The sequence below is a fragment of the Cherax quadricarinatus genome, chromosome 51 (assembly GCF_038502225.1).
Source record: "Cherax quadricarinatus isolate ZL_2023a chromosome 51, ASM3850222v1, whole genome shotgun sequence".
Taxonomy (NCBI): domain Eukaryota; kingdom Metazoa; phylum Arthropoda; class Malacostraca; order Decapoda; family Parastacidae; genus Cherax; species Cherax quadricarinatus.
Genome location: NC_091342.1, coordinates 17,089,672 through 17,113,592, shown reverse-complemented (window position 1 = coordinate 17,113,592; position 23,921 = coordinate 17,089,672). Strand labels below are relative to the sequence as shown.

The 23,921-nt window shown below is 40.9% G+C and overlaps 1 protein-coding gene across 1 annotated transcript in view; it reads right to left on the bottom strand.

The window, feature by feature from the left end:
- The window catches only part of LOC128694590 (dual 3',5'-cyclic-AMP and -GMP phosphodiesterase 11A), a 76,021-nt gene that overhangs the window by 32,957 nt on the left and 19,143 nt on the right, over positions 1-23,921 (bottom strand). Inside the window, exons 3-6 of the mRNA XM_070095628.1 lie at positions 22,129-22,429; positions 10,593-10,725; positions 9,744-9,748; positions 23-190 (exon numbers count right to left, since the gene is read on the bottom strand). Coding sequence (XP_069951729.1) covers positions 23-190; positions 9,744-9,748; positions 10,593-10,725; positions 22,129-22,429 — 607 coding nt within the window. The remainder of the gene's footprint in view (positions 1-22; positions 191-9,743; positions 9,749-10,592; positions 10,726-22,128; positions 22,430-23,921) is intronic.

Sequence of the window (23,921 nt, the reverse complement as noted above, 5' to 3'; positions counted from 1 at the left end):
CTCCGAAGAGAGAATGACTTACTTTCTCGTCCTTAGCAGTGAAGCATCCACAGGAGCCATCATCAGCACTCTTGTTGACCACCTGAGCCACGGCGATGATCTCGTCGTAGGAGTTCTTAACCGGCATGCACAGCAAGGAGTCCGTGTGGTATCCGGTTATCCGATCTACTTCGTCGTTGTAACGGGGGTCCTGAAATAGTTTTAATCATAACTATACTTTTTACAGGGGTGGACCGGGTAAGCCAGTGAAAGGCCTCGGTCGGATGACCAAAAGCTCCAGCGGCAGGAAACACTTGTCCTGTTTCCTGATAAATCTTACCTAACCTAACCTGTGGGTGCAGTAGGAACACTGAGGCGAGAAATATGAAACTAAGAGTAGGAACATTACACAAGCTCTAACCAACGCACTACTGTTGTCATTTTTTTTTTTTGCAGTGAGAGATGATGGAAGGAAATGAAGTTACATGGAACCTTTCTTCCAAATCTACATACATGAAGCAACATGGACCTCCACAAACGGATTTCAGAACATCTAATATGCCAGCGGGATGGCAAACTTAAACGTCTACGTAGTTCACCGAAATTTTTACAAACATTTGATGAATTAGAATTGTGTACTATTGATTGCCATGGAGAACGATATTCAGAAGAAAAAGTGTGTTGAATAGGCACCAATTAATATTTCTACAACTTTAACCTGAAAAACGATTTCTACGACTTAGGAGAGTCTGTGGCCAGAAAACTGCTAAATGTTTAGGAAGCAATGTGACATAATGGGCACTTCCAGCATTCTTCGCCTCGCCTCAACTTGCTGTTATATATGCTCAGCCTCTGCTTCCAGGGTTATCTGTGTGTGATCTGATAAAACCCATTATGTGGGCGACACGTCGTCAATAAAATTTCCATGTAACTGTTTCTTAATCATTGTGTCAGTATATACCATGAGCAACCTAGTATGAAAAATATTTTCCAATTTGAATCGCGAGTTAAAGATATACAAAGAGAATAAACCTTTTAAGCGACGTTTTGGGCGAGATGATTCGTACATTGACGAGAGACAATTAATTACTTCATTTATAACAAAACAAAAAGTGCAGTAAATTTCGCGTCACTGAAAAAACAGGCATTTCAAGACCCTGCAAATAAGAGAAGAAATAGGAGCAGCAGAAGAGACCAAAAGACACAGCAGCAGAATACGAAGAAGAAAAAGGAGTCAACTCAGTGAACATTATAAGGTGTCTGATACCAGCAATGCCCTGCCAGTAAATTCGTTCCTCTTCACTTCAAGCTCTCAAGCTGCAGAAGGTAATCCAGTTCCACGAAAGTAGCGCTGAATTGCTTTCTGATCTGCTCCTAAGACCTTGTTACTGGAGTTTGCGAAACATTCTCATGTAGAGGCTTGAATTTTGTGTTGTTTGGGTAGAAAGTTTCTAGTTTCATCTAACAGTCTGGCGAGAATATGTGGAGGAAAGTAATGGCAAGCCTCTAGTATTCCTCCTCTCCTCTACTCTCCCACACTCTGCCACCCACACGTGTGTCTCTCATCTTACTCATTTCTAGCCTTATTTATCTGTGTATAAAGTTCACTCTCGCTCATTCCTTCAGGTCATTTCTTTTTCTAGCCACTCTGAGGCTGTAAAATAAAATCTGACCTCCGTGTTTCATGCACATGTTTAAAACCCTTAAATCATTGATGTAAAGTCTTGTGAGTGTGCTGTAAGTTGTATACATGTCATGTCTCCGCTGTTCTTTCTGTTACCTAATGTTATTTTTGTCTTTTCTTTACAGAAGTCGCGCCCCTTTAACCCCAAGAATGTTTTCGCTGCAAATCTCTGAGCTTTCTCAATTTTTTGATGTGTGGTACATCCTGGCTCTTACATACTCTATTTGTGTCTTTTGCGCAAAGATAATGGAAAAACGGAAACAAAAGGAGGTAGTGGAGACTTACAAAGATTCAAGAATGGATCGAAAACAAGTGCTAAGAAATTAAACAAAAATTCCATGCACAGAGTAACCAATGAGAAATATGGGTACTGAGTGTAACGCACTCAGAGGTAAACGAATGAGGGGGAAAACTCCATAAACTGAAGCACGACCTCATAAAGACGACTGCGTACACTATGATAAGTCAGCTATACCGTCAACACTGCTGCCATACAAAGGTGATCCCTATATTGTTAGTGAACTCTGCGCTATATAACCCGTAGAGTTTCATTCTTAATGTTTTTATTCAATCTCTCTCTCTCTCTCTCTCTCTCTCTCTATAATATATATATATATATATATATATATATATATATATATATATATATATATATATATATATATATATATATATCATACATTGTATATATATATATATATATATATATATATATATATATATTTATATATATATATATATGGTATACATTATATATGTATATATATATGTTATACATTATATATATATATATATATATATATATATATATATATATATATATATATATATATATATATATATATATATATATACATATATATATCTTGAGAGTAATGTGTGGTGTGAATATCGTGCAGAGAATTCGAAGCGTAGACATTAAAGGAGATGTAAGGTCACTAAGGGTATAATCGAGAAGAGGAGTGAGGAAGGTAAGTTGAGGTGGTGGTGTGAGCACGTACAGAGGATGGAGAGGCATGCGATAAAAAAGGATGTAGGCTGTGTTACTGAAAAAAAGAACTCAGAAATCTATATGACAAACTAAACACTGAAGATTAGACAACAAGATCATGGTTATGCTCCTGAAACCCCAGATAAGTAATCTATCCACACACACACAATTCTAACAGGACACAAACTAATCTGCTAACCATACATTGTTACGACAACAACAAACCACAGGTTCAAGTTAAGAGAGAGAGAGAGAGAGAGAGAGAGAGAGAGAGAGAGAGAGAGAGAGAGAGAATCACACGAAAGGATATTCGTACAAAGGTTTTCCCAGAAGAGTGACAGAAAGATGGCATGGTTTACAAGATTTGCTGCCACAACCACTACAAGTGACAGAAAGATGGCATGGTTTACAAGATCTGCTGCCACAACCACTACAAGTGACAGAAAGATGGCATGGTTTACAAGATCTGCTGCCACAACCACTACAAGAGTGACAGAAAGATGGCATGGTTTACAAGATCTGCTGCCACAACCACTACAAGTGACAGAAAGATGGCATGGTTTACAAGATCTGCTGCCACAACCACTACAAGTGACAGAAAGATGGCATGGTTTACAAGATTTGCTGCCACAACCACTACAAGAGTGACAGAAAGATGGCATGGTTTACAAGATCTGCTGCCACAACCACTACAAGAGTGACAGAAAGATGGCATGGTTTACAAGATCTGCTGCCACAACCACTACAAGTGACAGAAAGATGGCATGGTTTACAAGATCTGCTGCCACAACCACTACAAGTGACAGAAAGATGGCATGGTTTACAAGATCTGCTGCCACAACCACTACAAGAGTGACAGAAAGATGGCATGGTTTACAAGATCTGCTGCCACAACCACTACACACTTTAAAAACCTTGACTTACTATAGACCGGACACCACAAACCTAAGTCTGTTCCTACAAATAGGTCATCGTGAGCCAGTGTAATGACCTATTGTATACTCTACCAGCAATAGTGAGAGTCCGAGGCAGCTGTGAAGATTGCAGTAGGGATGTAGGAGAGTACAATTAGGTGAGTACATGTAGGAATAGTTAGGTGAATTCAGTTAGGTACTAATACACATAACCAAAACAAACACCAGGTAACATAACCAAAACAAACACCAGGTAAAACAACCAAAACAAACACCAGGTAACATAACCAAAACAAACACCAGGTAACATAACCAAAACAAACACCAGGTAAAACAACCAAAACAAACACCAGGTAACATAACCAAAACAAACACCAGGTAAAACAACCAAAACAAACACCAGGTAACATAATCAAAACAAATACCAGGTAAAACAACCAAAACAAACACCAGGTAGCATAACCAAAACAAACACCAGGTAACATAACCAAAACAAACACCAGGTAAAACAATCAAAACAAACACCAGGTAAAACAACCAAAAAACACCAGGTAACAACAAAAATAAACACAAGGTAACACAACCAAAACAAACACATGTAACACACGCAACCAAAGCAAACATGTGTAACAGGATAGTGACCACTGCTGGTAGTCTAAGATAGTGACTCATACTGAAAGTGACCCATACTGAGTAGTCCAGGAGTGTCACCAGCTAGGATAATTAGCAAGGGGGAAGGAGGTAATGCAGAGGGGGAGTTATCTAGGAAAAGAGGTTATCCAGGGGTTGTTATCCAGGGGGAGGGTAGTTATTAGTTGATGACCCTCGAAATGACTGATTTTCCCTGGATATATATATATATACATATATATATATATATATATATATATATATATATATATATAGATATATAGATATATATATATATATATAGATATATATATAGATATAGATATATATAGATATAGATATATATAGATATATATATATATATATATATATATATATATATATATATATATATATATATATATATATATATATATATATATCTATATCTATATATATCTATATATATATATATCTATATATATATATCTATATATATATATGTATGTATCTCGAAAGATCAATCTACGCTAACTTATTTATTGTGGTATAAACATTATTGTTTAATGTTATTGTTTTTTATTTTTATTATTACTGTTATGTTTATTTTTATTCATTATGTTTAGTATTATTGTTGTTAGTTATGTTTAGTGTTAATGTTGTCTGTTATTTTTATTGTTGTTGCCTTTTATGTTTAGTGCTGTTGTCTGGGATGTTTAGTGTTATTGCTGTCTTTTAAGGGCTGTTTTGTGGTATGTTTAGTGTTATTGTTGTCTGTTATATTGATACTGTTGTCTGGGATGTTTAGTGGAGAGGACTGTGTGGGAGACAGTGAGACATTCCTGGGACTCCAGCGATGAACTATGCTTCGTAGTCACCTCAATACATCAATACAGATAAGAGTGACTTGGAAAGTAGTAGACAGCCACCACTCCACAACATATATTACGTAAGTCATTTCTTGACACACTCTTTGCTTTTTTAGTGTGAGCCAGACACAGCATCCCTCTCACAGCAACACGTCACTGCCTGCCTCACTATCTCTGATGCAGGTCCTGGTCGAACACATGAAATGGGAAATATGGAAGCAGCCGGGTTTGTTCCGAGGAAAGAGGTAATTCTCGCTCTTCGGATCATTTTAATGTGGATGAGAATGTCTGAGCACGTAGGGTGAGGCGACTGAGGTATTGTGAAGGACACTGTTCTCGCTTATTTGTACTCACCTATTTGTGGTTGTAAGGGTTGACAGTCACAGCTCCTGGCCCCGTCTCTTCGCTGGTCGCTACTAGGTTCACTCTCTCCCTGCTTCATGAGCTCTGTCGTATCTCTTCTTAAAGCTATGTATAGATCCTGCCTCCATTACATCACTCTCCAGATTGTTCCACTTCCTGACAACTCTATGACTGAAGGAATACTGAGTGTGTGTGGGGAGGGGGGTAAAAGAGGGGTGGGGGTTGGAGGGGGAGGTGGGGAATGGAGGGAGTGGTAGTATCAGGAAGGTAGATTATCATTATTATAATAAAAAAGAAGCGCTAAACCACAAGGGCTGTACAGCTCAGGAAGGTAGGTAGAGAAAGGAGAAGGTTTAAAAGTGAAATAGTGGAGAACAAGAGAACAACGAAGACGAAGGAGAAAAAAGAAAACGGGAAAAAATAAGACGAGGGAAAAAAAGAAGAAAAATGGGAAGAATATCGGAACAAAGAGGATAAAGGACTAAGTGGAAAAAAAAGGAAGAACAGAGAAGGCAGACTGGTATTCCCACGCTTGTGTCTCCTTAACCACCTACCTTAACCTCCCTCCCCCCCAGCATACGTTTGGTAAAGTACATCAACAACATCACCAACATCACCAACAACAACATCACCATCACCATAACATCATCAACAACATCATCACCAACAACACTGACATCAATATCAACAAGATCATCAACATCACCACCACCAACAACAACTGGTTTCATGCAGTTACAACGCAAGTTAATATCACTTTTATTAATATATAACAGTGATGTGCAGCATCACTGAGTGATGTGCAGCATCACTCAGTGATGTGCAGCATCACTCAGTGATGTGCAGCATCACTCAGTGATGTGCAGCATCACTCAGTGATGTGCAGCATCACTCAGTGATGTGCAGCATCACTCAGTGATGTGCAGCATCACTCAGTGATGTGCAGCATCACTCAGTGATGTGCAGCATCACTCAGTGATGTGCAGCATCACTCAGTGATGTGCAGCATCACTCAGTGATGTGCAGCATCACTCAGTGATGCTGCACATCACTCTTCACACAAAACCACAATACCTCTAATTCATCTCATATACACAATTCCTCAGCAAAGGGCTGAGAGTGCTGACAAAATTCTGATATTCAAGAACGGTCTCTTGAGTATATCTATAGTTAATCTATGATTGTTATTTAGTAACACACGATGCTGTTGGTTGTTACTGGTCAGTCGTATGACGTATGTTATGACACACGAATCGGTTGCTGCCAGCCACTCACGTAGTGATGTGTGACGTTAGATAACATTATTCGTGACTGGATGGTGCGCTGTGTGGAGAGTCAATCACAAAATCGATCTCAAATGCGATCATAATATGCGTATTTCGAACACATACCGACCTTTTTAAATTTGCTGAGGAGAACCTCAGGTGGAGGTTGAATTATCCAAATTCTTATGTCATGCTTATTTATGAATACTATATATATATATATATATGATGGTAGGATTGCTGGTTTCTTTTTCTGTCTCATAAACACGCTAAGATAACAGGGATATCTTGCTACTCCTACTAACACTTTGGTCACACTTCACAGACACGCACATGCATATATATATATACATACATCTAGGTTTTTCTCCTTTTTCTAAATAGCTCTTGTTCTTTTTTATTTCTTCTATTGTCCATGGGGAAGTGGAAAAGAATCTTTCCTCCGTAAGCCATGCGTGTCGTATGAGGCGACTAAAATGCCGGGAGCAATGGGCTAGTAACCCCTTCTCCTGTATACAATTACTAAAAAAGAGAAGAAGAAAAACTTTATAAAACTGGGTTGCTTAAATGTGCGTGGATGTAGTGCGGATGACAAGAAACAGATGATTGCTGATGTTATGAATGAAAAGAAGTTGGATGTCCTGGCCCTAAGCGAAACAAAGCTGAAGGGGGTAGGAGAGTTTCAGTGGGGGGAAATAAATGGGATTAAATCTGGAGTATCTGAGAGAGTTAGAGCAAAGGAAGGGGTAGCAGTAATGTTAAATGATCAGTTATGGAAGGAGAAAAGAGAATATGAATGTGTAAATTCAAGAATTATGTGGATTAAAGTAAAGGTTGGATGCGAGAAGTGGGTCATAATAAGCGTGTATGCACCTGGAGAAGAGAGGAATGCAGAGGAGAGAGAGAGATTTTGGGAGATGTTAAGTGAATGTATAGGAGCCTTTGAACCAAGTGAGAGAGTAATTGTGGTAGGGGACCTGAATGCTAAAGTAGGAGAAACTTTTAGAGAGGGTGTGGTAGGTAAGTTTGGGGTGCCAGGTGTAAATGATAATGGGAGCCCTTTGATTGAACTTTGTATAGAAAGGGGTTTAGTTATAGGTAATACTTATTTTAAGAAAAAGAGGATAAATAAGTATACACGATATGATGTAGGGCGAAATGACAGTAGTTTGTTGGATTATGTATTGGTAGATAAAAGACTGTTGAGTAGACTTCAGGATGTACATGTTTATAGAGGGGCCACAGATATATCAGATCACTTTCTAGTTGTAGCTACACTGAGAGTAAAAGGTAGATGGGATACAAGGAGAATAGAAGCATCAGGGAAGAGAGAGGTGAAGGTTTATAAACTAAAAGAGGAGGCAGTTAGGGTAAGATATAAACAGCTATTGGAGGATAGATGGGCTAATGAGAGCATAGGTAATGGGGTCGAAGAGGTATGGGGTAGGTTTAAAAATGTAGTGTTAGAGTGTTCAGCAGAAGTTTGTGGTTACAGGAAAGTGGGTGCAGGAGGGAAGAGGAGCGATTGGTGGAATGATGATGTAAAGAGAGTAGTAAGGGAGAAAAAGTTAGCATATGAGAAGTTTTTACAAAGTAGAAGTGATGCAAGGAGGGAAGAGTATATGGAGAAAAAGAGAGAGGTTAAGAGAGTGGTGAAGCAATGTAAAAAGAGAGCAAATGAGAGAGTGGGTGAGATGTTATCAACAAATTTTGTTGAAAATAAGAAAAAGTTTTGGAGTGAGATTAACAAGTTAAGAAAGCCTAGAGAACAAATGGATTTGTCAGTTAAAAATAGGAGAGGAGAGTTATTAAATGGAGAGTTAGAGGTATTGGGAAGATGGAAGGAATATTTTGAGGAATTGTTAAATGTTGATGAAGATAGGGAAGCTGTGATTTCGTGTATAGGGCAAGGAGGAATAACATCTTGTAGGAGTGAGGAAGAGCCAGTTGTGAGTGTGGGGGAAGTTCGTGAGGCAGTAGGTAAAATGAAAGGGGGTAAGGCAGCCGGGATTGATGGGATAAAGATAGAAATGTTAAAAGCAGGTGGGGATATAGTTTTGGAGTGGTTGGTGCAATTGTTTAATAAATGTATGGAAGAGGGTAAGGTACCTAGGGATTGGCAGAGAGCATGCATAGTTCCTTTGTATAAAGGCAAAGGGGATAAAAGAGAGTGCAAAAATTATAGGGGGATAAGTCTGTTGAGTGTACCTGGTAAAGTGTATGGTAGAGTTATAATTGAAAGAATTAAGAGTAAGACGGAGAATAGGATAGCAGATGAACAAGGAGGCTTTAGGAAAGGTAGGGGGTGTGTGGACCAGGTGTTTACAGTGAAACATATAAGTGAACAGTATTTAGATAAGGCTAAAGAGGTCTTTGTGGCATTTATGGATTTGGAAAAGGCGTATGACAGGGTGGATAGGGGGGCAATGTGGCAGATGTTGCAAGTGTATGGTGTAGGAGGTAGGTTACTGAAAGCAGTGAAGAGTTTTTACGAGGATAGTGAGGCTCAAGTTAGAGTATGTAGGAAAGAGGGAAATTTTTTCCCAGTAAAAGTAGGCCTTAGACAAGGATGTGTGATGTCACCGTGGTTGTTTAATATATTTATAGATGGGGTTGTAAGAGAAGTAAATGCGAGGGTCTTGGCAAGAGGCGTGGAGTTAAAAGATAAAGAATCACACACAAAGTGGGAGTTGTCACAGCTGCTCTTTGCTGATGACACTGTGCTCTTGGGAGATTCTGAAGAGAAGTTGCAGAGATTGGTGGATGAATTTGGTAGGGTGTGCAAAAGAAGAAAATTAAAGGTGAATACAGGAAAGAGTAAGGTTATGAGGATAACAAAAAGATTAGGTGATGAAAGATTGAATATCAGATTGGAGGGAGAGAGTATGGAGGAGGTGAACGTATTCAGATATTTGGGAGTGGACGTGTCAGCGGATGGGTCTATGAAAGATGAGGTGAATCATAGAATTGATGAGGGAAAAAGAGTGAGTGGTGCACTTAGGAGTCTGTGGAGACAAAGAACTTTGTCCTTGGAGGCAAAGAGGGGAATGTATGAGAGTATAGTTTTACCAACGCTCTTATATGGGTGTGAAGCGTGGGTGATGAATGTTGCAGCGAGGAGAAGGCTGGAGGCAGTGGAGATGTCATGTCTGAGGGCAATGTGTGGTGTGAATATAATGCAGAGAATTCGTAGTTTGGAAGTTAGGAGGAGGTGCGGGATTACCAAAACTGTTGTCCAGAGGGCTGAGGAAGGGTTGTTGAGGTGGTTCGGACATGTAGAGAGAATGGAGCGAAACAGAATGACTTCAAGAGTGTATCAGTCTGTAGTGGAAGGAAGGCGGGGTAGGGGTCGGCCTAGGAAGGGTTGGAGGGAGGGGGTAAAGGAGGTTTTGTGTGCGAGGGGCTTGGACTTCCAGCAGGCATGCGTGAGCGTGTTTGATAGGAGTGAATGGAGACAAATGGTTTTTAATACTTGACGTGCTGTTGGAGTGTGAGCAAAGTAACATTTATGAAGGGATTCAGGGAAACCGGCAGGCCGGACTTGAGTCCTGGAGATGGGAAGTACAGTGCCTGCACTCTGAAGGAGGGGTGTTAATGTTGCAGTTTAAAAACTGTAGTGTAAAGCACCCTTCTGGCAAGACAGTGATGGAGTGAATGATGGTGAAAGTTTTTCTTTTTCGGGCCACCCTGCCTTGGTGGGAATCGGCCGGTGTGATAATAAAATATATATATATATATATATATATATATATATATATATATATATATATATATATATATATATATATATATATATATATATATATATATATATATATATATATACGCATGTACACACACACACAGGAGCTGTGAATCGACCCCTGCAACCACAATTAGGTGAGTACACACACATACAACAACGAAGACTTGCCTGACAGGCACACTCCAGGTTGACAGTGTCGCCAGTCTCGGCTACGTGCCCAAGGATACCCTTGCCCCAGGGCACCTCCATAGCGTTGTCCTCAGTGGTGGCCGGGTAGATGTTGGTACCACTGTGCACGTCAAACACCTGTAGAAAAATAAATGATGGATAGATTATATCGGGGGAAGTGAGTATAACAGATAGATCAAAGAGTGACAGAATACATCAAGGAATGGGAGAACACAGGAGGGAGTGTGAAAGTAGTTGTAGAGAGTACATGACGAGTACATCATTCACCCCATACTTCTTCCATATTTAACCATCACTCAAGCTTCATCATTTATTGCAGCCCTCTTCCTCCTCATCCTCCTCCTTTTCCCTCTCCTCACCTTCGTTACAAAGTGTTGTGTGAAAATTACGTAGATAATCCGGAGCTTGGAGATTAAGCGTGGGGTTAGCAATAAGTATTACTCAGAAGGTGGAGGAGGAGTTGAAGCAGTTTAGACATTCAGAGAGAATGAACAAAAATGGGATGACTAGGAGGGTGTATAAATCTGGGAGTGGAAGGAAGGAGAGTCAGGGTCTCTGGAGAGGTTGGAGAGAGTTAATGAGGTTATGAGTGCTAGGGGCTTAACATCTTACTGGCTTGTGTGAGCGTATTACACTGGAGTGGAGGTAGGTGGCTTTTGTGGCTTAAGTTGCTCTTAGAGTATACGCAAGGTAACATTTACCGTACTTTTCCGGTATATAAGAGGCACGACAGAAGTATCATAAGGGTAAATCAGCAATCATATTCAAGGGCTAATTTCCTTCTTACTTTACACTAAAGCCTAGCCCAAAGCCTACCACTGACCCTGATCTTGAGCATATAAGGCCCAGACAGATTTTCCAAGACTTTCTATGGGAAAAAAGGCGCGCCTTATATGCCGGAAAATATGGTACAAAGGGATTCTGGGAAAACAGTTAGGCGGACTCGAGTCCTGGAGATGGGATAGGCAGTACCTGTACTCAGTAAAAGGCGGTACCTGTACTCAGTAAAGCAGTACCTGTACTCGGTAAAAGGCAGTACCTGTACTCAGTAAAAGGCAGTACCTGTACTCAGTAAAAGGCGGTACCTGTACTCAGTAAGACAGTACCTGTACTCAGTAAAAGGCGGTACCTGTACTCAGTAAAAGGCAGTACCTGTAATCAGTAAGGCAGTACCTGTACTCAGTAAAAGGCGGTACCTGTACTCAGTAAGGCAGTACCTGTACTCAGCAAAAGGCAGCACCTGTACTCAGTAAAAGGCAGTACCTGTACTCAGTAAGGCAGTACCTGTACTCAGTAAAAGGCAGTACCTGTACTCAGTAAGGCAGTACCTGTACTCAGTAAAAGGCGGTATCTGTACTCAGTAAGGCAGTACCTGTACTCAGTAAAAGGCGGTACCTGTACTCAGTAAAAGGCAGTATTTGTACTCAGTAAAAGGCAGTACTTGTACTCAGTAAAAGGCAGTACTTGTACTCAGTAAAAGGCAGTACTTGTACTCAGTAAAAGGCAGTACTTGTACTCAGTAAAAGGCAGTACCTGTACTCAGTAAGGCAGTACCTGTACTCAGTAAAAGGCGGTACCTGTACTCAGTAAAAGGTAGTATTTGTACTCAGTAAAAGGCAGTACTTGTACTCAGTAAAAGGCAGTACTTGTACTCAGTAAAAGGCATCACTTGTACTCAGTAAAAGGCAGTACTTGTACTCAGTAAAAGGCAGTACTTGTACTCAGTAAAAGGCATCACTTGTACTCAGTAAAAGGCAGTACCTGTACTCAGTAAGGCAGTACCTGTACTCAGTAAAAGGCGGTACCTGTACTCAGTAAAAGGCAGTATTTGTACTCAGTAAAAGGCAGTACTTGTACTCAGTAAAAGGCAGTACTTGTACTCAGTAAAAGGCAGTACTTGTACTCAGTAAAAGGCATCACTTGTACTCAGTAAAAGGCAGTACCTGTACTCAGTAAGGCAGTACCTGTACTCAGTAAAAGGCGGTACCTGTACTCAGTAAAAGGCAGTATTTGTACTCAGTAAAAGGCAGTACTTGCACTCAGTAAAAGGCAGTACTTGTACTCAGTAAAAGGCAGTATTTGTACTCAGTAAAAAGCAGTATTTGTACTCAGTAAAAGGCAGTACCTGTACTCAGTAAAAGGCAGTACTTGTACTCAGTAAAAGGCAGTACTTGTACTCAGTAAAAGGCAGTATTTGTACTCAGTAAAAGGCAGTACTTGTACTCAGTAAAAGGGAGTACTTGTACTCAGTAAAAGGCAGTACTTGTACTCAGTAAAAGGCAGTACTTCTACTCAGTAAAAGGCAGTACTTGTACTCAGTAAAAGGCATCACTTGTACTCAGTAAAAGGCAGTACTTGTACTCAGTAAAAGGGAGTACTTGTACTCAGTAAAAGGCAGTACTTGTACTCAGTAAAAGGCAGTACTTGTACTCAGTAAAAGGCAGTACTTCTACTCAGTAAAAGGCATCACTTGTACTCAGTAAAAGGCATCACTTGTACTCAGTAAAAGGCAGTACTTGTACTCAGTAAAAGGGAGTACTTGTACTCAGTAAAAGGCAGTACTTGTACTCAGTAAAAGGCAGTACCTGTACTCAGTAAAAGGCAGTACTTGTACTCAGTAAAAGGCATCACTTGTACTCAGTAAAAGGCAGTACTTGTACTCAGTAAAAGGGAGTACTTGTACTCAGTAAAAGGCAGTACTTGTACTCAGTAAAAGGCAGTACTTGTACTCAGTAAAAGGCAGTACTTCTACTCAGTAAAAGGCATCACTTGTACTCAGTAAAAGGCATCACTTGTACTCAGTAAAAGGCAGTACTTGTACTCAGTAAAAGGCAGTACTTGTACTCAGTAAAAGGCAGTACTTGTACTCAGTAAAAGGCAGTACTTGTACTCAGTAAAAGGCAGTACTTGTACTCAGTAAGCATAAGAAGGTATAAAGATCATGCAGTTCGGAAGACCACCTGAACTGGTACGCCACCACCCTTCTGGCAAGGAGGTGATTGAATGAGTGACGGTAAATGTGTTTCCTCTTTTTTTTTGGGGGGGGAGGGGGGTGGACACCCTATTTCGGCGGGAGACAACAGCGAGTTAAAAAAAACACACAAAAAAAATTGCTGAACAGAAAGATGATGTTGAGATATTACAGTAGGTTGACAACCTGCAACACTGTGTTGAATACACTGCAACACCGTGTTGGAAGACCTGCAACACTGTGTTGAACACCCTGCAACACCGTATTGGAAGACCTGCAACACTGTGTTGAACATCCTGCAACACCGTGCTGGAAGGCCTGCAACACTGTGTTGAGCATCCTGCAACACCGTGTTGGAGGACCTGCAACACTGTGTTGAACACCCTGCAACACCGTATTGGAAGACCTGCAACACTGTGTTGAACATCCTGCAACACCGTGCTGGAAGGCCTGCAACACTGTGTTGAGCATCCTGCAACACCGTGTTGGAGGACCTGCAACACTGTGTTGAACACCCTGCAACACCGTATTGGAAGACCTGCAACACTGTGTTGAACATCCTGCAACACCGTGCTGGAAGACCTGCAACACTGTGTTGAGCATCCTGCAACACCGTATTGGAAGACCTGCAACACTGTGTTGAACATCCTGCAACACCGTGCTGGAAGGCCCGCAACACTGTGTTGAGCATCCTGCAACACCGTGTTGGAGGACCTGCAACACTGTGTTGAACACCCTGCAACACCGTATTGGAAGACCTGCAACACTGTGTTGAACATCCTGCAACACCGTGCTGGAAGACCTGCAACACTGTGTTGAGCATCCTGCAACACCGTGTTGGAAGACCTGCAACACTGTGTTGAACATCCTGCAACACCGTGCTGGAAGGCCTGCAACACTGTGTTGAGCATCCTGCAACACCGTGTTGGAGGACCTGCAACACTGTGTTGAACACCCTGCAACACCGTATTGGAAGACCTGCAACACTGTGTTGAACATCCTGCAACACCGTGCTGGAAGACCTGCAACACTGTGTTGAGCATCCTGCAACACCGTATTGGAAGACCTGCAACACTGTGTTGAACACCCTGCAACACCGTATTGGAAGACCTGCAACACTGTGTTGAACATCCTGCAACACCGTGCTGGAAGACCTGCAACACTGTGTTGAGCATCCTGCAACACCGTGTTGGAGGACCTGCAACACTGTGTTGAACACCCTGCAACACCGTATTGGAAGACCTGCAACACTGTGTTGAACATCCTGCAACACCGTGTTGGAGGACCTGCAACACTGTGTTGAACACCCTGCAACACCGTGTTGGAGGACCTGCAACGTTGTGTTGGAGGGCCTGCAACACTGTATTGGAGGACCTGCAACACTGTATTGGAGGACCTGCAACACTGTATTGGAGGACCTGCAACACTGTATTGGAGGACCTGCAACACTGTATTGGAGGACCTGCAACACTGTATTGGAGGACCTGCAACACTATTGGAGGACCTGCAACACTGTATTGGAGGACCTGCAACACTGTATTGGAGGACCTGCAACACTGTATTGGAGGACCTGCAACACTGTATTGGAGGACCTGCAACACTGTATTGGAGGACCTGCAACACTGTATTGGAGGACCTGCAACACTGTATTGGAGGACCTGCAACACTGTATTGGAGGACCTGCAACACTGTATTGGAGGACCTGTAACACTGTATTGGAGGACCTGCAACACTGTATTGGAGGACCTGCAACACTGTATTGGAGGACCTGCAACACTGTATTGGAGGACCTGCAACACTGTATTGGAGGACCTGCAACACTGCAGGCGCTGCTCTCTACCATCACCTTTAATATTTATAACTTATTTAGGTCTCGGGTGTTCACTTCCCTGGTGTTCACTTCCCTGGTGTTCACTAACATAACTAGTGTTCACTTCCCTGGTGTTCACTAACATAACTAGTGTTCACTTCCCTGGTGTTCACTAACATAACTAGTGTTCACTTCCCTGGTGTTCACTAACATAACTAGTGTTCACTTCCCTGTTCACTAACATAACTAGTGTTCACTTCCCTGGTGTTCACTAACATAACTAGTGTTCACTTCCCTGGTGTTAACTAACATAACTAGTGTTCACTTCCCTGGTGTTCACTAACATAACTAGTGTTCACTTCCCTGGTGTTCACTAACATAACTAGTGTTCACTTCCCTGGTGTTCACTAACATAACTAGTGTTCACTTCCCTGGTGTTCACTAACATAACTGGTGTTCACTTCCCTGGTGTTCACTAACATAACTAGTGTTCACTTTCCTGGTGTTCACTAACATAACTAGTGTTCACTTCCCTGGTGTTCACTAACATAACTGGTGTTCACTTCCCTGGTGTTCACTAACATAACTAGTGTTCACTTTCCTGGTGTTCACTAACATAACTAGTGTTCACTTCCCTGGTGTTCACTAACATATCTAGTGTTCACTTTCCTGGTGTTCACTAACATAACTGGTGTTCACTTCCCTGGTGTTCACTAACATAACTGGTGTTCACTTCCCTGGTGTTCACTAACATAACTGGTGTCCACTTCCCTGGTGTTCACTAACATAACTGGTGTTCACTTCCCTGGTGTTCACTAACATGTGTTCACTTTCCTGGTGTTCACTAACATAACTAGTGTTCACTTTCCTGGTGTTCACTAACATAACTGGTGTTCACTTCCCTGGTGTTCACTAACATAACTAGTGTTCACTTTCCTGGTGTTCACTAACATAACTAGTGTTCACTTTCCTGGTGTTCACTAACATAACTAGTGTTCACTTTCCTGGTGTTCACTAACATAACTAGTGTTCACTTTCCTGGTGTTCACTAACATAACTAGTGTTCACTTTCCTGGTGTTCACTAACATAACTAGTGTTCACTTTCCTGGTGTTCACTAACATAACTAGTGTTCACTTTCCTGGTGTTCACTAACATAACTAGTGTTCACTTTCCTGGTGTTCACTAACATAACTAGTGTTCACTTCCCTGGTGTTCACTAACATAACTAGTGTTCACTTCCCTGGTGTTCACTAACATAACTAGTGTTCACTTTCCTGGTGTTCACTAACATAACTAGTGTTCACTTCCCTGGTGTTCACTAACATAACTAGTGTTCACTTCCCTGGTGTTCACTAACATAACTAGTGTTCACTTCCCTGGTGTTCACTAACATAACTAGTGTTCACTAACATAACTATTGTTCACTTTCCTGGTGTTCACTAACATAACTAGTGTTCACTTCCCTGGTGTTCACTAACATAACTAGTGTTCACTTCCCTGGTGTTCACTAACATAATTAGTGTTCACTTCCCTGGTGTTCACTAACATAACTAGTGTTCACTTCCCTGGTGTTCACTTCCCTGGTGTTCACTAACATAACTTGTGTTCACTTCCCTGGTGTTCACTAATATAATTAGTGTTCACTTCCCTGGTGTTCACTAACATAACTAGTGTTCACTTCACTGGTGTTAACTAACATAACTAGTGTTCACTTTCCTGGTGTTCACTAACATAACTAGTGTTCACTTCACTGGTGTTAACTAACATAACTAGTGTTCACTTTCCTGGTGTTCACTAACATAACTAGTGTTCACTTCCCTGGTGTTCACTAACATAACTAGTGTTCACTAACATAACTATTGTTCACTTCTCTGGTGTTCACTAACATAACTAGTGTTCACTTCCCTGGTGTTCACTAACATAACTAGTGTTCATTTCCCTGGTGTTCACTAACATAACTAATGTTCACTTCCCTGGTGTTCGCTTCCCTGGTGTTCAATAACGTAACTAGTGTTCACTTCCCTGGTGTTCACTAACATAATTAGTGTTCACTTCCCTGGTGTTCACTAACATAACTAGTGTTCACTTCCCTGGTGTTCAATAACATAACTAGTGTTCACTTCCCTGGTGTTCACTAACATAACTAGTGTTCACTTCCCTGGTGTTCACTAACATAATTAGTGTTCACTTTCCTGGTGTTCACTAACTTAATTGGTGTTCACTTTCCTGGTGTTCACTAACATAACTAGTGTTCACTTCCCTGGTGTTCACTAACATAATTAGTGTTCGCTTTCCTGGTGTTCACTAACATAACTAGTGTTCACTTCCCTGTTCACTAACATAACTAGTGTTCACTTCCCTAGTGTTCACTTACATAACTAGTGTTCACTTCCCTGGTGTTAACTAACATAATTAGTGTTCACTTTCCTGGTGTTCACTAACTCAATTGGTGTTCACTTTCCTGGTGTTCACTAACATAACTAGTGTTCACTTCCCTGGTGTTCACTAACATAATTAGTGTTCACTTTCCTGGCGTTCACTAACTCAATTGGTGTTCACTTCCCTGGTGTTCACTAACATAACTAGTGTTCACTTTCCTGGTGTTCACTAACATAACTGGTGTTCACTTCCCTGGTGTTCACTAACATAATTAGTGTTCGCTTTCCTGGTGTTCACTAACATAACTAGTGTTCACTTCCCTGGTGTTCACTAACATAACTAGTGTTCACTTACATAACTAGTGTTCACTTCCCTGGTGTTAACTAACATAATTAGTGTTCACTTTCCTGGTGTTCACTAACTCAATTGGTGTTCACTAACATAACTAGTGTTCACTTCCCTGGTGTTCACTAACATAATTAGTGTTCACTTTCCTGGCGTTCACTAACTCAATTGGTGTTCACTTCCCTGGTGTTCACTAACATAACTAGTGTTCACTTTCCTGGTGTTCACTAACATAACTGGTGTTCACTTCCCTGGTGTTCACTAACATAACTAGTGTTCACTTTCCTGGTGTTCACTAACATAACTGGTGTTCACTTCCCTGGTGTTCACTAACATAACTAGTGTTCACTTTCCTGGTGTTCACTAACTTAACTGGTGTTCACTTCCCTGGTGTTCACTAACATAACTAGTGTTCACTAACATAACTAGTGTTCACTTTCCTGGTGTTCACTAACTTAACTGGTGTATGTGTGTGTGTGGGGGTGTTGTGTTGTGTGTGTGTGTGTGTGTGTGTGTGTGTGTGTGTGTGTGTGTGTGTGTGTGTGTGTGTGTGTGTGTGTTAGTTACCATTTTGTCCTAGGCACATGTCGATTAGACACTAGGCCTGTTGTACGTGTGTGAGTATCTGTGTGTGTGAGTGTGAGTGTGTGTGTGTGTGTGTATGGTGAGAGTGGCATTGTGCCTGCGTGTGTACTCACCTAATTGTGGTTGCAGGGGTCGAGACTCAGTGTGTGTGTCTGCGTGTGTGTGAGTCTGCGTGTGTGTGTCTGCGTGTGTGTGTATCTGCGTGTGTGTGTGTGTGTGTGTGTGTGTGTGTGTGTGTGTGTGTGTGTGTGTGTGTGTGTGTGTGTGTGTGTATCTGAGTGTGTGTGTGTGTGTGTGTGTGTGTGTGTGTGTGTGTGTGTGTGTGTGTGTGTGTGTGTGTGTGTGTGTGTGTGTGTGTGTGTGTGTGTCATCTTACTAACGCGAGAGTGAGTGTAACATTATCAGTCAGCACTGTACAGTAACAGAGCTATGCTCGTAACCTACGATAAATACAAATTCAACACAGTCATTTTAAGGAGACATTGGGATAAGCGGTCACCGGACTGCAACAGTACACAGCCAGTCATGTCAAGATCAACATTATGAAGTAGCTTTGTCTTTGGTGGGCCAATATTAGTAGCAAAAAACTGGGAAATCAACATCTGAAGTTCCCCCACTACCTTCTAATATTCCACTACGATCTTCATATATACGAAATTGAAGACACAAGAGTTAAAGAAAACCATGAGTTGAGTGAAATAAAAGATGAAGTCAAAAATGGGAGTGCGGGAGCTGGAGTGGACGTCTGTGGTGCGTCAATAAAGGAGACTCACAAAGCAAAAACGTTGAACATAAACAGTAAAGGTATAATCTATCTTTTTTATGGGGGAAACAGGAAGACGTTTAGCGGTTACAAGTGTGAAGTTCCCAGGAGAAAACTCTCGTCGCTCACACATTACCTATATTCTTTACGTATTTATTTTTTTTTATATTATTATTGGATATACAAACTGTAAATATCCTCCTTTAGCCAACACACAAATCCTCCCAGCAGGACCGGAACATTTTTCACATTTTTGCCTAGAAATTTACCCCAGGATGCTATCCCTAACAGCTAACTAGCACCAGGTACACATTTACACTGTTAGGTGATTATTATGTTTATGGGAAGGAATCACTGCAAGATGAGCAGAGGCAACAAGAGTGTAAAGAAACTTGACCATATGTATCGCCGAGTCCGAGAATCAAACTTGGGACTGTGGGTTGTGAGCTACGGTCTCCTCTGTGTTATCAATATCCTCAAGACGTAAGGTGTGTGGGTGAAGATGGTTTTGCGCCTTGAGATAAGTAATTTAATTTTCAAATATGTCTGTGTCCACGTTAAGGACACACTTAAGGCCGGCTCTAAACCACTGTTCATCTTTAATCCATTCTGCAATACGGTGCACAGTTCTGGTCACCATATTACAGAATGGATATAAATGCTCTGGAAAACGTACAGAGGAGGATGACAAAGTTGATCCCATGTATCAGAAATCTTCCCTATGAGGATAGACTGAGGGCCCTGAATCTGCACCCTCCCGAAAGGCGTAGAATTAGGGGGGATATGATCGAGGTGTATAAATGGAAAACAGGAATAAATAAAGGGGATGTAAATAGTGTGCTGAAAATTTCCCGCCAAGACAGGACTCGCAGCAATGGTTTCAAGTTGGAAAAATTCAGATTCAGGAAGGATAAAGGAAAGCACTGGTTTATTAACAGAGTTGTGAATGAGTAGAACAAACTCCCGAGTACAGTTATAGAGGCTGAAACGTTGTGTGGTTTTAAAAATAGGTTAGATAAATACATGAGTGGGTGTGGGTGGGTGTGAGTTGGACCTAACTAGCTTGTGGTACTAGGTCTGATGCCGTGTTTCTTTCTTAAGCGGAAGTGACCTGACTAGTTGGGTCATTGGGCTATTCGGGGGGGGGGACATGGACCTGCTTCGCATGGGTCAGTAGGCCTGTTGCAGTGTTCCTTCCTTCTTATGTTCTTATGTTTCAGGCTGGACGACGACTTGACTATTATTATTATTATTATTATTATTATTATAATTATTATTATTCTTGTTGAGAAGGGGTCATACAGCAAAGGAGAAACGAAAGATAATCAGATTTAATGTTATTGTGAACACGAGAGCAGAGAGAGAAAAGTTTGTTGAGGAATGACAAATTCAGAAGAAATGAGGAGAGGAGACGCACGCGAGAGGAGACATCAAGGAGACAGGATGCCGTGAAGACTCAGTTGACTCAGTTGGCAGCTATTACACATGAAAAGGACGAGTGAGTAAGCCTATTAAGGTGTGAAGGGTGGGAGCACGTGAACGCCCACACCCACCCCCCAAGTATGGGCACACACACAAAGACAGTTTAATGCGAGGCTTTATGATCGACGTTTCGCACACACAGTGAGATTGATGAAGTCACATTATCAATAAAGGATCGCATCACATTGCATTTGTTTCTGTTTTAATCACAGTGTCGAAATTTTATTATAATATTATATTTGTGTCTGTTTTAATTATCGTCTCGATATTTTATTATATTGCATTTGTGTTTGTCGATATTTTATACTATTTCTTTCCACAGTAGAGCTGTAGGAAATCTCAGTGGAGAGTGAAGGTCTGTCTGCCACCTGTCCACATTTTTACCTGTTCATTTCCTTCGACAGAGATCAATGCCGCTCATCCCAAGAGATGCCTCGTGACCTGAACGAATTCGGTGCTTTACCACAAACATTATTACAATAATAATTTGCTACATTCAACAGACTCGCTTTCCAATATCTCTGCACAATTTATGTTACATTTTTCTCATTTCTTTTTTTTTATTCTGGTGATCGAGGTGGGTATTTCTATAACTCTTACTCCCGCGAACAATGCACATTTATATATTGTTGGGTATAAGACACAAAATGCTAACAGGACGTTCTATTGGAGACATTTCTGATAAAATGTCCTGGTGTTTGCATTCTGCACCTTTATCCAATAATGTTTTGGTATCGCATGCCATTTTTTACACGTGTATGGTGTACATAAGTGCACTTATACATTTGCATGTGCACGAATACATACAGATGAATGTAGAATATGGTTCAGAGAACAGACAAGTTGATAAATTAGACACATGTGCAACCCTTGTGTATCTTTATTGTGGAAACGTTTCGCCACACAGTGGCTTCATCAGTCCAGTACAAAGAAGAATGGTGAAGATCAGGAGTTTGAGGTAATCAGTCCCTCGGCCTGGAGTCGATGTAATTGCTCTATAAATCTCTAGCCTAAGGGACTGATTACTTCAAACTCCAGATCTTCATCACTCTTCATTGTACTGGACTGATGAGGCTACTGTGTAGCGGAACGTTTCCACAATAAAGATACCCAAGTGTCGCACAAGTGTCTAATTTATCAACCTGAGATGAGAAAATAAATTTCCAGACCGCTGGCTGCTCACCTTAGACACGAGGACCTTCTTGCCAGCACTGGTGCTCTGTACGATGAAGAGCGACGCTCCGTCAGCACTCAGCAGCAGACTGAGGTTAATGATGATCTTGTGTGTGAGGCCCTTTAGATCCAAGTCGTTGGCGATGTCCTTCACGATATCGAGAAAGAAATCCTTCTCATCCTGCGACCTCAGCTGCTTCTTGCGGTCGAGGGTGATGCTCTCGAAGCGAGGGAGGCGAACCTTGGACTCGATGAGGAGACACAGCATATAACTAGACGAGGGAGGCAGGGAACTGTACTTCCTCATCGCTCTGCAGGAAATGTGCAGTGGAGAGCAAAAAAGAATTAGTGATATACGTGGGCTTGCAGGGAAGGCGAAGAGAGAAAGTAATAGAGAAAAGAAGTGATGGGAACTAGAGAGAAGTTAATGAAGCCTCACTAGCCGGAAGCTTTGCAAAGCTCAACTAGCGCTCTCAACATTAACTTTACATACATGTTTAGATCATGTATAATTTACTTTACAACTAAAGCAACTTTTCATAATTATTATTATCATTATATTCATAAGACCGAGGTAAACCCAAATGGGTTTTCATGCACAAAATTAAAACCAATAATATCTCCAAATAATATTGCTCTATATTCGAAAACAAAAGCCATTTACTTCGCTTGGCATAAAATATAAAACGTTGAGTTGTTATGCCTTTTTAATTCAGTTGTGAAAGAGCAACATAAGAGTTAAAAGCTAAAGAAGAGAAATAATAGTTCCAATAAAGTCCAGTTAAATAATATTTATTGAAAAAGACACGAAAAACACAGAGGTAAATATGCCATGTTTGTTAAAATTTATGCGGCACATAAATTACTTGATAAACATGCTAGATAAACACAAGAGAAACAGACACAATAAGACAGTTACTTCAAAGATGCTAGATAATAGAGAGAGAGAGAGAGAGAGAGAGAGAGAGAGATTACGATGGTCACCTCACGGATGTTGGATACACGAAACAAGACACATCACGATGGTCGCTTCAAAGAAGCGGCGAAGAAACGAAACATTATTCTTTCTTAAGATTCCAGGGAGCACTAAGATATCTGGCTGTGCAGCAGACGAGGAGACAATGTGTGAGACGGCAACGCTGAAGGAGGGAGGAAAAATGAGGGAATAGGAAGAGAAGACGAGAGTAAAACTGGGAATGGAGGAGGAAGGGGAGAGAGACGTAAGAATCCTCCATTGTTTGTGGAGGGAGAGAGTAACAATAATATAATATCTTCATTTCTACAAGTACATGTACAAGGTATACAGTCCTACTGACATCAATGACATACTATTATATAGAGAGATAACCATCGAGCTTAGGTGAAAGGAATTTCAGGTGCTTCATAACACACATAAAGGCCATTACCCGAGCCATCAGCTCAAAGAACCAAGACTGACATTTACAGAAATGCAATTATAAGCCGGAGGCTGTGTTGCACACACACACATACACACAGTTGCATGGAGAAAATGACGTATATGTATACATAAGTATATACATAAGTATATATATATATATATATATATATATATATATATATATATATATATATATATATATATATATATATATATATATAAGGGACAATACGTTTTCAGACTTATATTAATGACAGGACAGACGAACTGTAAAGACAAGGGGACAAGGGCAAGGAACATTCAAAATTATAGTCATATATGCAAAAAATCTTGGTATTAGATGGTGCTGACGACAACACATGATAAAAAACAATAGTTCTGAGGAATATATTTCATAAGAAGGC